The sequence below is a fragment of the Scomber japonicus genome, chromosome 3, assembly GCF_027409825.1.
Source record: "Scomber japonicus isolate fScoJap1 chromosome 3, fScoJap1.pri, whole genome shotgun sequence".
Classification (NCBI taxonomy): domain Eukaryota; kingdom Metazoa; phylum Chordata; class Actinopteri; order Scombriformes; family Scombridae; genus Scomber; species Scomber japonicus.
In genome coordinates this window covers 15,071,964-15,084,043 of record NC_070580.1, presented here as the reverse complement: position 1 = coordinate 15,084,043, position 12,080 = coordinate 15,071,964, and the positions used below count along the sequence as shown (strand labels likewise).

General features: G+C 40.3%; 1 protein-coding gene across 2 annotated transcripts in view; it reads right to left on the bottom strand.

Moving 5' to 3' along the window:
* cpne5b (copine Vb) overlaps nucleotides 1-10,450 on the bottom strand; it is a 121,065-nt gene extending 110,615 nt beyond the window's left edge. For both annotated transcript variants that reach the window (XM_053315219.1, XM_053315217.1), the window contains exon 1: nucleotides 10,341-10,450. In XM_053315219.1, coding sequence (XP_053171194.1) covers nucleotides 10,341-10,450 — 110 coding nt within the window. The remainder of the gene's footprint in view (nucleotides 1-10,340) is intronic.
* Between the last annotated feature and the right edge of the window lie 1,630 nt (nucleotides 10,451-12,080).

The following is a 12,080-nucleotide window of genomic DNA, read 5'->3' as shown; positions in this document are numbered from 1 at the left end:
ACACCTTCCACAATAGCCCTGACTGAGAGCTATTAAGCTCCCATTACTCCATCACATATGCTGTGGACAGATGTTTCCACCGCAGCACAGTGGGTGCATTCACACAGCTAAATGACTTTTCATACAGGTGTCTTGTTTATTAGAGGATTGGGAGTCTGAGTTTTAGTGCATTTTATTTAAAAAATGTTTTTCTTTAAATATCAGGTAAAAAGGGAAATTTGTGGCAGGTATGTCGTTGAGATTGCTTTGGAAACTGAAGCAAAATACTAACCATTTTAAAAAGTGACACTAATACCTCAGCTAGAAAAGATTTTTACATGTGATTCCACAGGGGAGGCCAGGCTTTAACATATGTAAATGTGTGTGTCTGTGTGTGTTTCTTATTTTTCATATTTATGACTTGTATTCTCACTGTCCACAGTACAACAAAAGCATGCCCACATTGGGTCTCATGAATAATAATAATGGTGCCAGATGGTGTAAATTTAGCATTAAAAAGTTTGTGTACTGGTTCAATGTGTATCTTCTCATCCTAAAAGAAAAGTGAGGAAACGGACATTTACAGATAGGGTGTTGGTGATCATTCATCTGTCACTGTCCTCAAGCATTAAACAGGTCATCCTGTACTCATTGATGTAAGCTCTGTCATGTTGGGTGCCTCCATTTGGTGTGTCGGTAGCTCCAGCGGAAAAGCCAAATTAATTCAATCATGCAATACTCGTGAGATTCATAAGAGTCAGAAAGCTCCAGTCTAACTTGAATAAAATGCTAATCAGCGTACCAGGCAGGCAAGTTGTAGACTCCAGTCAGATGGTAATTAGACAGATAATTCAGGTGAATCATGATGGAGGATTCAGAGACAAAATCCCTGCTTTCCCAGTCGGAAGACTTATGTATGCAAGTACCTGATTTAAATGCATTCAGCATGGGAAATGCACGGAATGCCATTTTTTTTGCTTCTGTGTTCTTAAACACTATATGCAAAACACCATTTGTCATTATGGAAACATCAGCACATTCCTCTAGTTATCAGCACCGGGGCTTTCATGCAGCACAATAAATCTGACTGTAACATCACTGATAGTATCAGCCTTGAAAAGAGCAGTGATGCAATTTTAATACCAAACTGAAGTGAAAAAAATCAAATTGGAAACCTCGGCTTAGTGAAACTGCTTTGAGCATGGTCCTGTTAGGATGTCAAGAACGAAACATGTCAGCCAAATATTTATAAATTACAGACCCAAGTGAAAATAATCATTTTCTGGAGATCCAATAAAATGAAAACTTTTGCTTCAGAAAAAATTGAATACTTTTTATAAGATGTATTCTCTATTCTGCAGGAATGGAGAGTAATAGGGTTTCCACAAATAGCTTTGTGGAAAAAATACCCTCCATGTTGTTATAGCTGTATTTATGTTCTTCCAATAAATCAGACCAGACTGACAGTTGTTCGCTAAGCATTCAGAGACTTCTGCTTCACAGAGAAAGTTACATTTCATGGCTCTCAGGCCTTCATGTAGGCCACACACTCCATCCCTAAACTAGAAATGAAGTTAATTTCAGACTTCTAGCATGTTTACTGGTCACAGTCTTGTTAGCTATTTACGACAGATGAAAAAGAGAAAGTAAAAGGGAGTGTTTAGTGTTCCTCCATTTTCCTAGTCCTTCAACAATAAATTTGACTTTGTCTTCGCATGACTCCTCCACTCTTGCCAATCAGCCAGTGAGCCTGTCAGCCAGAGAGCACAGATCAAAGCCCTATTTCAGCCTCTCAGCCACTAAAGCCAGCATGACAGTGAACCATCATTAACACTTGTGGAGAGTGTTACCCTTCTTCCTTCGGACTTAACATCACTTATATTCAGTGGCTGTCAACAACAGCCTCAAAAGGCCTAGTTTGTATTCAAGGAGATTCTCTCACTCTGGCCAAAGATTCTGTAAGATACAAGCTTGATACAAGTACGCAGGATGGAAGAATTTGATGGGTACAGGAATGAGACAGTTAATTCTCAGCAGCAGAGCTGACAGAGCTGATTATAGCCATTGCTGTGTGAAGATGCTGACAACTGAACAGTATTCCTGTCAGACCTGGGGGGGATTATTGAGTGTACGATGAGGAGTGACGGATAAAAATTAGCATCTTTATAATATCATGGTAATGGAAACAAAAAAGGCCTATTTAGGGTCAATAATTATAACATTTAGCTTATATTCATATGAAAGAACCAACTAAAGAAAAATATGGGTTTTAAAATGTAGATACAAGCTCTTGACATAGACTCATTTATAATCTTTTCAGCATGCCCAGAGCTCGCTGTATTGATTTTATAAAAGCATTACAATCTGTCCATCAGTGTACAAAGGGCACTAAAAGGCAAATTTAAAGAATGGCACTGAACTGTGATAGATAGTGGTGCTTGGAAATTATGTATCTTCTGTTTGCACCACACTTACTCTAGTGGGCTAGTACAAGGGTTAGAAAATAATTGATTGGTTCTGCCAGGTCAGGAGAAGAGAGTGCTTCAATTTGTAACAGCATCGAAATGTTTTCTGTATGCGAACTGTTCCACACAGACACTCGGACTCTGACATACAATAAGCCTTCTGTAGATCAACGCAGCTTTGTTGTGAAAAAAAGAAAAAAACTGTTTTGTAAGCAGAAACAACTCAGATACATATTTGATATGTGCTGCCTGTACTGTAAGCTTCATACAGTCTTTTAATTTGTCTCCCAAATTAACCGTGTTGCTGTAGAAGGTGGCATCTTTCAAAAGCAGCGTTAACACACACACAAAAACACACACACACACACACACACACTCGCACACACACGCACACACAAACACATTAGTAACCACACAGCTGTTTACTGGCTCCAAAACAGAGCCGTGTCAAAGGAAAGGCGGAAAGAATAACCAAAACACATCTCAGCCGAACAACGATCCTCTGGCAAAGCAGAAGAGGTGGAATCGAGAGGTTGTGGGCTGCCAACACCAGATTTTGTGTAATGGCCCTTAAGAGTGCAAACCTGTTTAGGAAATGGTTGGAGTCAGAGAGGTAGACTCATCAGTGTTGCAGGTGTTAGAGTGCCTGGTCGCCTCTGCTTCTCCATCTTAATATCATTGCAGTACACATTTAAAAAATAACACTAATAGGAGCGAGATCTGTGTGATGGCAACAAGGAAGAATATAACTGAAGACTACTCCACTAAAAATGTCATGCATGAACTACAAGCAGACGATTCCCAAAGCGTTACAGGCTGAGTGGGTTTAATCAAATAAATCTGTGTGTACTGTCTGTCTGTGTGAGAAGAGTGTGAGGAACCAGTAGGTAGAGGTGGTAGAGTGGTGTCCACAATTGTTGCACAAAGCTTCAGGCCAGATAGCATGACAGCAGGAGGTTGTGGATGTTTTAATTTGTCATCACAGCTAAAACCGACAGATGGAATATGTTTTTTGCTTTTGCACCTGTTTTTCAGTCTGTCTTTCTCTGGTTCTCATCTGCAGGCCCCAATTAAGATGGCTTTACTCGCATCATTTCCAAAGTATTAACTGAATATTAACGCTTTGGAAATTAAAGCTTACTGTAAAATGTAGGCTACATGTGTGCATTTTTTAGAAGATTTGGTTCCATTATAATCCAGCTGGCTATCATTTAGTGATTGTCCAATTATAGCTACGCAAACGTAACTACACTCAGCAGGCCTGTCAAGCTTTGGAGTTGGGTGTTACTTTTTTTCACCTTTCTAAATAACAATAACAACAAATAGTAACATAAGGAATGGGGTTAAAGGTGTGTTTATTTTAGAATAATCTGCTAACATTGCCTGGCTAACTAGTTTGCTGTCTACATCAGCACTCAGTAGGGTTGCCAACTCCCTGAAAAATAAATAAGGGACACATAGTTGGCAGGGCCGGCTGACCCGACTGCGTTCCCCCCTCCTGGCTTGGTGAAATTTTTTGCCTTTGTTTGTGTGTGTGAAACGATTTTTAAATTATTTGACTTGAACCTGAATTTAATTTGATGCATGTTTTTGTTTTTCCCCCTTCGAATATATGGAAGATAAATGATTATTCAAAAATTTATTTTTTAGTGCAAAATAACAAATCTTTTTAGCAGAAATCTATCCTGCTTAACTTAACAGAATAAAATAAATCTTTCTTTTAACAGAACTGTCCTGCTTAACTGAAAACAGTATAAGATAACATAAAACAATAGAATGCAGAAAATTCCTGTAATGGTGCACATTTAGTGCAATAAGGAAAGTGCAAACAGAAAGTCTGTGTAAAAGTTGTAAACATAAACACTTTGTGCCTCAAAGGCCATGACTGTACAGTTGTAGTAAATAATAAGAAAAAGATTGAAATCATGAACTCAAAAGTTCAATGCTACATCATGTCTATTTTTTCCATTTGTATTTCTTTAGAGCGTTTACTGCAGTAAGGAGTTGTTTGCCTCTTTTCTTCAGGTATCTTCTTACAGGCAACAGTACCTTGACCAATGAGAAGAGCCGTAGTCTGCATTGTCATTCTCGTGTGTGAGTGCGCTGTCAGCTCATTGGTCACAGACTTTTAAAGACTATTTTGATTCTCACGGAAACACGGGACAGAGTGCGTCCCTTTTCAGCTCAATATGGGATGCGTCATTTTGTTTCTAAATACGGTACGATTCCATTTTTCAAGGGACGGTTGGCAACCCTAGCACTCAGTTACTTATTGACAAGGCCAGGAGTTATAAAGAATTATAAACTAACTCCATTTTTATAGGATTGTGTACATATTATGTCAAAAAGACTGCTACAAACATTTAAGTCATTGAGTTAACTGACAGTTAATTTAGCTAACTCACAGCTGATAACATTATTGGCATTTTAGCCATTTGATATTCAACTGATAATCTCAAGCTAAAAGAGAAACCTGCTTCTTTCTGACATCAGGAACCAATTATTTCAAAAATACACTCACAGATTTTGACAGCCAAATCTGCCAAGGCAACAAAATTGTATGTATATACAGCAAAACCGCAAGTTATCTCAGGGCACTTTCACTATATTTTTCAATTTAAAGACACAAAAAATCCCCCATGATCAAGAACCTGGTGACAGTGGCAAAGAAAAAATCTCCTATAATGGGAAGAAACCTTGAGCATATCTGGGGTCTCAGGCGGGTGGCCATCTGCCGTGATCAGTTGGGTTGAGAGAGAAAGAGGAAGGGAGAGAGAGAGGAGAAAGACAGCACAGAAGAACAGCAACAATAATAACATACTGTATATATGACTAATAATGATAGTGGTAGCAGTGGGCAAATATGCTTAATAAGAATAATTTTAGCAGTGGGCATCAGGATGGACCAAAGAGACAGCAGGTGGTCTACAACTGCAGGCCACCTGCCAGACAAGAAAGCACAAAACTTGCCACTGTTATTGAAACCTGCATACATTTACAGTTCAAGAATGTAAAGATAAATGCTAAACATTTTTTCTTAGAATTTTTTATTGATGGATAAAATTTCTAAATTATTTTTACACAGCAACATTTCACAAGATGTTGCATCACATGATTCAGCTGCAGCCCCTATACTGCTGATGATAATAAAACTAAATCACCTCCCAATAGCAGAAGTTTGAAGTTACTCTTTCTGTAGGTTCTTACTTTTTGCACCCCTATCACTCATTTGCATTTCTTAATCAATTCACTTCCCTCTGTTGCAGTTATGGTGCGATGACGAGCATGTCCACCTCAATATGTTTCTCATCTCTGCCTGTCTTTGTTTTCTGCTGCTTCACCATCCACACTATTTATTCTCCCTCCATGCCTCTATACAGTATCTGTCTCTCCACACCTAATTTTCCTTAACTAGCTAAAGTAAGTTAGGCTGTGTGACATCAGGCAGTGTACCCAGTCTGCAAAATCACCGACAGAATGTATGTGTGTGTGTGTGTGTGTGTGTGTGTGTGTGTGTGTGTGTGTGTGTGTGTGTGTGTGTAAGAGAGAAAGGGACAGAAAGAGCTTTATCTTACTTTAGGTGTAGAGGTTTGTCTGCACAATAATTATGTTGTGGTTTGTAAAGCTGAGCTCATGTCTGATACGCAGCATTCTTCATATGCTTAATTAGCTTCAATGATGCCTGTGGTGCAGGATATTCACACCAGAAGTACTCAAACCTAGAGAGACGTGATGTGAAAGAGCGAGGGAAATCAGAGTGATGATAAGCCGTGGCGTTCGATCTCCCCGAGGCTTTTCTTACACTCTATGAGATGCTTTGATATCTGTCCCAGATCCGTAAAGGAACCTATCAGAGACTGGAACCATGGTTTCTCATAAACTCAAATCTGTATGCAAATGCTGACCATCCAGACAATTACCACAGGAATGTAATCATAGCAACCCATGCAACACATGTACTCAGGAAACAAGCTGAGAAATCCCACATCCCCACTGTCATCAAGCTCTGCACTAACAAGAGGAATAGAATTTCATTATTATTTTACCAATCACTACCAAAAGTGACCAAATACATCCAAATGAATCAGCTACAAGATCAATCTTCATCTTATCGAAGAGGTTGGTTTAGGTGTCACTCTCAAGGAAAGGACAATCCTTTAATGGTTTAACTGGTTCTCTCTGTTCTGTGTTCAGTCAATGTGAACTTTGACCCACTACTTGTTGGCAGTTGCAAACGTCTTGTTTTTTTCTTGCACATATACTGTACATGTACTGTAAAGGACAAAAAGAAACATTCATACACATTTCCTTTGCACTTCAATATACAGTATGCTTCAAATGGATGTCTATTCTAGTTAGATAGAAATAGAGATAGGGATAGAGATCTTTTTAGTTCACCCCTTAATAATATTAAAATGTTAAAATTGTCCCAGAATTAGCCATTTATTGTAATAGCCAGTGGATTTTTTTTTACTGTAGCAAGGGGCTGTTAACCTAACCCTGACTTTAAAAATTCAGAAATGTAGCTGCTTTGTTGTGTTCTTGAATTGGTAACACTGGCTCCAGCACCAGTAATGCCAGGTGAGCTCATTGCTTATCAATATCAGTCTCAGCAGCCTCACTCCTACATTGACTAACCTACTCTTCATTACACAAGCCAGACAGTCTCTCCTCAGCTGACTGGAAACACTGGTAAATGACATTGAGGCACATTAGACGCATAAGTACTTCTTCATGTTGTTTGAATTGACTGGGCGGTAGAGCAGAAACAGGAGACTTCAACTTGTGTGTAAAGGAAATTGAAGGACTAAACAATTGGAAAACACAGAACCTAACTGGGCTTAAATTGTGACTGTAGGATTTACACCTTCACTTTCTTGCCCACATGTCAGCTCTCCCATCTTCATTTCTCCTCAGGAACCAGACCATTAACTGATAAGCCATAAGGGATTTTAAACACCAATTTAAAAAGAAGCACAGGTTGGATTACAGTGCAACAAATTCCTGTGTGTGTGTGTTTGTGTGTGTGTGTGTGTGTGTGTGTGTGTGTGTGTGTGTGTGTGTGTGTGAGGTAAAGTGACAAACTGTTATTCTGTTTCTGAATTGTAGCCCCTAAAGGCCTAGCTCTCCCACAGAACAAATGTGCAACATCAAACACAGTGAGAAATGTGAACATGGTGACAGCAGTATCCCAAGGACTGTCTGCTCATACATAAAGTATGGCTGAGGTGAGGCAACTGAAACCACTTGGTGGAGGATGGGGATGTCATGTGATGTGATAAAAAATGCAACATTGATTCTTGTACCATCACATGATTTCCTGCATTGGCACTAAACCAACCTTCGATGCAGAAAACCACAATTTTGAATCTTAATGAAACACTGTTTGTAGCTTCCTGCCACCAAATCCTTCAGTCTTCCACCCTCTCTGAATGAAAGACAAAGCAATTCCTATCATTTGCCCCATATTTCACAGATGCTCTACCCACCCACCCCCTCTTCGTTCACCATTGGTCCTGATAATATGTTGTCAAAAGCAGGGGTTGTAGCCTATAATAAGGGCTATTAACCCACAGGGAACAACTATCATCATGGTTTGGAGGTTTTACAGAGTGCATGTACATAACAAAGGGAGAATATCGAAGAAGACCCAATGGGGAGCCTCTTTTCTTCAATCGGAATCTGACTCACACAACATCTGTACAAAGGATTTAGAGGATTTGTGACGCCTAGAACTGTTATTCCAAGTGTTTGAATTTGACAGAATGAATAACTGTTAGTTTCCTCTGCACAAGGAGTCACCCACTATTAAACATTTATTACAACGCGTAAGAATGGCTGTGTGTGCGTAGGAAAATTGGAGGTAGGGGTTAAGAGAACAACCTTTGGCATACTTGAGGCATCTGCGTTGCTCATTAGGCTGTAATCCATGACAATGTTACGTCAAGCACGATGACAGGGATGTCACAAACACACAGTATGTTACATCTATAATCTATGCAAATTACATTATAATTACTTGCGCTTCATTGAAAGTGTGATGTTTCCTATGCATCAGATATGCCTTTCTGAGATGAACTCTCTCAGCCTTTCTTGTTCTCTTTCTTTTGCTTATTCTCTCTCTCTCTCTCTCTTTCTCTCTCTCTCTCTCTCTCTCTCACACACACACACACACACACACACACACACACACACACATGAACACACCAAGCGGCAGTGAAGCAAGAGAGAGAAACATCGACCCTCCCCTTTCAATTAATGATTTCTTCTTCCCAAACTCCTCTTTTTTCTGGTAGGAGGCATCTGCACCACAAACCTGCATTGCTCCCTCTCTTTCCAACACACATCAGCACACACATGTTGCCAGAGAAATCATTTTTGCATAAATGCAGGGGGTCGCCAGAATAGGACTGAACATTTACCTGAATAGTCCTTAATTGCGTATCAGTGAGGCAAATGATTTCAATGCCTCATCATTAAAGCTGGAAAACACTACATCCAAAACTATGCAGGCTTTTACAAAGCACTTTGCTAAACTGATTCTCCTTGATTCCCCACTATCACCCACCATTTCCTTCACAACACCAACAAGCACACAGTTGCTCATTCAGTAAATTGAAACAGTCATTTCTCTCCATGTACTGTTTTTTTTTTAAACTCTGAGCTGAGAGATGTGGCAGCAAGCTTCTCTAAACGCCAGAAAGCCCATCAATAATGCACATGCAGCTTGTTATAGCTCAAACTCACTCTGCTTCGATGGCTCACCAACCTAAAACCCGGCATCAAAGACCAGAAAGATGAGAGAGTGTGTGGTGAAAATGTGCATACACATGCCAGCATTGGAGTGCATGTCTGAGAAGCAAAAGGCATTGAAAACCTTGACTTTTAAACCTTTCCTACTGGACAAACACTGCAGAGAGATTCATTTAGTAAAAGTGGACTTATTTTCTTGAAATAATTTATCTAAAGGAAATACTTTTCTACTGAAAAAAAGTAATAAAAAGAATGGGACAAAGATTGAGGCCAGGGACAGAGACACTGTGTGAATATGATGTAAACCTTTGAATCTTTAACACACAGCACTTTGTAAAGAGTACAGAAAAGGAAGGACAGAGGCTTGCAGTGCTCTGCTGGTGATGAAAGCAGACAGTGGTTACAGCAGTTATATATCTGCTGTAGGCTTTAATATAAAACATATGCAGTATATATCCACAAAAGAGAAAAAAACTGGTTTGGGTGAACATGCTCAGATTGGTATATTTTTTCATTTTGGGACCTTTTGCTACCATTTTTCACGATACTTTGAACCTGATTTGCTTGCTCTGCTTGCTTCAAAGTGCCTGCACACCCTTTTTACATTTCAAATCTGACAGTGTATGGGAAAAGACTGCACTCAAGAATTATTTTCCAAGTGCTGCACACCTTTGGTGCTCCTGTGGATGATGGCACAGGTCAGAAATGCTTTCAGTTAGAGGCTTCTTCTATTTTTTCCCCCAGATAAATCAGAAAACCACACAAAACAACACCAAAAATAGCAACCAATCACGAAAAGAATACAAAAGCCTTCTGAAAAATGCTCGGTGGTGAGTAAAATAAAGTAAAATAACTTAAGTCCTCTACCCCCACCCAAAATCAACAGCTTTACCACAAAACATGGCCAAACAGAACCGTTCCGTTTGCTATTACCACTGTAGAGTATGTTTTTTTCGTGTGTGTGTGTGTGTGTGTGTGTGTGTGTTGTTGTTTTTTTCTTCTTCCATTTAACTAACCTAGAATACACTCTAACCGGACAATCCTTAACTGAAACCCACAAACTGGGTGGGGCGCCGCCATAACTTTGTTTCACTACGCAGTCTGCACACCTAACTTTCCTGACCGACGGACGGTGCAACTCACCTGCAGGAGACGGTGATTTCTACTTTGGTAGCTGGGATGTTGCCGGTGATCGGGTCGAAGTCGTACACCGATGACATGTCCTCCAGCTTGTCCATAACGTCTCCCTCCATCATCTCCATCGCTAGAGATCGGGGTGGCTCGGGTCTGATCCGAGAGGCGCACAGCCTGGCCCCGACTGAGCGCGTCGAGTCTCCGGTGACTCCAGACACCAGATCAGAGACCAGATGGCCTCCGGTCCGACCGGGTGAGGCAGCCACTTCCCAAGTGTTGGAGCTGGAGAGAAGGGAGGGGGCACTGAGTGAGTGGACACCGGCAAAAGCAGAGGCGCACCTGGTCAACTGTCCATAGAGCGTAAATTAGGAGGGAAATGCGGGGACAGTGTCTCAGATTACTGTTGCGCTCTCATCGATCGGCTGCACATCACATGTAGAGGTGGACTGTTCTCTGCGCTTTGACTTCAGTCTGCGCATACAGCAGTGCATGTGAAGAGAAAGACTAGATACACTCAAACCCACTCATCCTCCTCCCACATGGAATTACACTTAAGTGCTGGCAACCCTGCCCATGCCCCTGCGCTGCTGCCTGTCAGCCTCTGTATGGTGTTCACTGAGAGTGAGAGTGTGCGAGCTTGTGTCATCATGGTAATTTAATTACGCACCGATGCTTTTTAATATTTAGACTTTATCTCGAGTGTGGTAAAGGAAAATGTAGCGTGGAATCCTATATCACGATGAAATAAAGACAATATAGCGCGTGGTGCTGAGCAGCGGTTACAAACCTGGCGAGAACCAAAATGGATCAATCTAAGGGCTCCAAAGATGGTTGATAGGGAAGGTGTATAAAAACATGTTCCAGCGGCAAAATACTGTTGTTTTTTTTCAGACGATCCTTTATTTTAAGCTTTACGTTTTTCTCATGCAACACTGGATTGAGTCAGTCCACTTCCAAAGGTAATGGTATAAATCATTTTGAAGAGGTATAATCACCTACATTGGTCTCACCACATGCTAAGTGGTCTCAAACAGCTTTATGTCAATAACTGGCAAGCAAAACATTTAGTTAATCACTGCTGTAGACTTTCAAACAAGAATTCAGCACCAAAGCAAGGGACAGCTCCCAGAGCAAAGGATTCAACCATGGTTCAAGTTCAAGTTTATTTTTGTCCCAGCTCTTCACATCAAAGGTATACAGTGGGATGAAATTTCTCTCAAAAGACCTACAAATACACATTTGGATTGGGAATAAGCACAACACATCAATGGTGCAAAGCTGTTCTCTAATACTCACAGAGCAATAACTGTAAATCCAGCAAACAATGTTAAATCCAAATGAATAGAACTTGGAGGTAAAGTTGGAAAATACTTCAAAATTGGTCAAAACTATTACTGTTTTTTCTCTGGGAATTCAGCAGATTTCTGCAGCGGAGGAGGCATGACATTTTAAGAAATGCAGATACCAATTAAAATGTGTTCATGCTGGCTGATTTAAAATCAATGTTAATTACAGGGAGGGAATTACATAGAGATTTAATGACCACCATCCATCATTAGCCTGTTGTATGAGGCTAAGACCTGCCCTGTAAACCACATTGTGATGAATATGCTAAACTGGTGCAACTGCCTGCCAAGAAAGTGATGGGTTTGTCATTTTTGGATAACTATAGCTCCTAAATACAGTCTCTGTTATCCTCTCTCCACTGCCTACTGTTTATCTCACTCATTGTCACACTCCACATCTCTC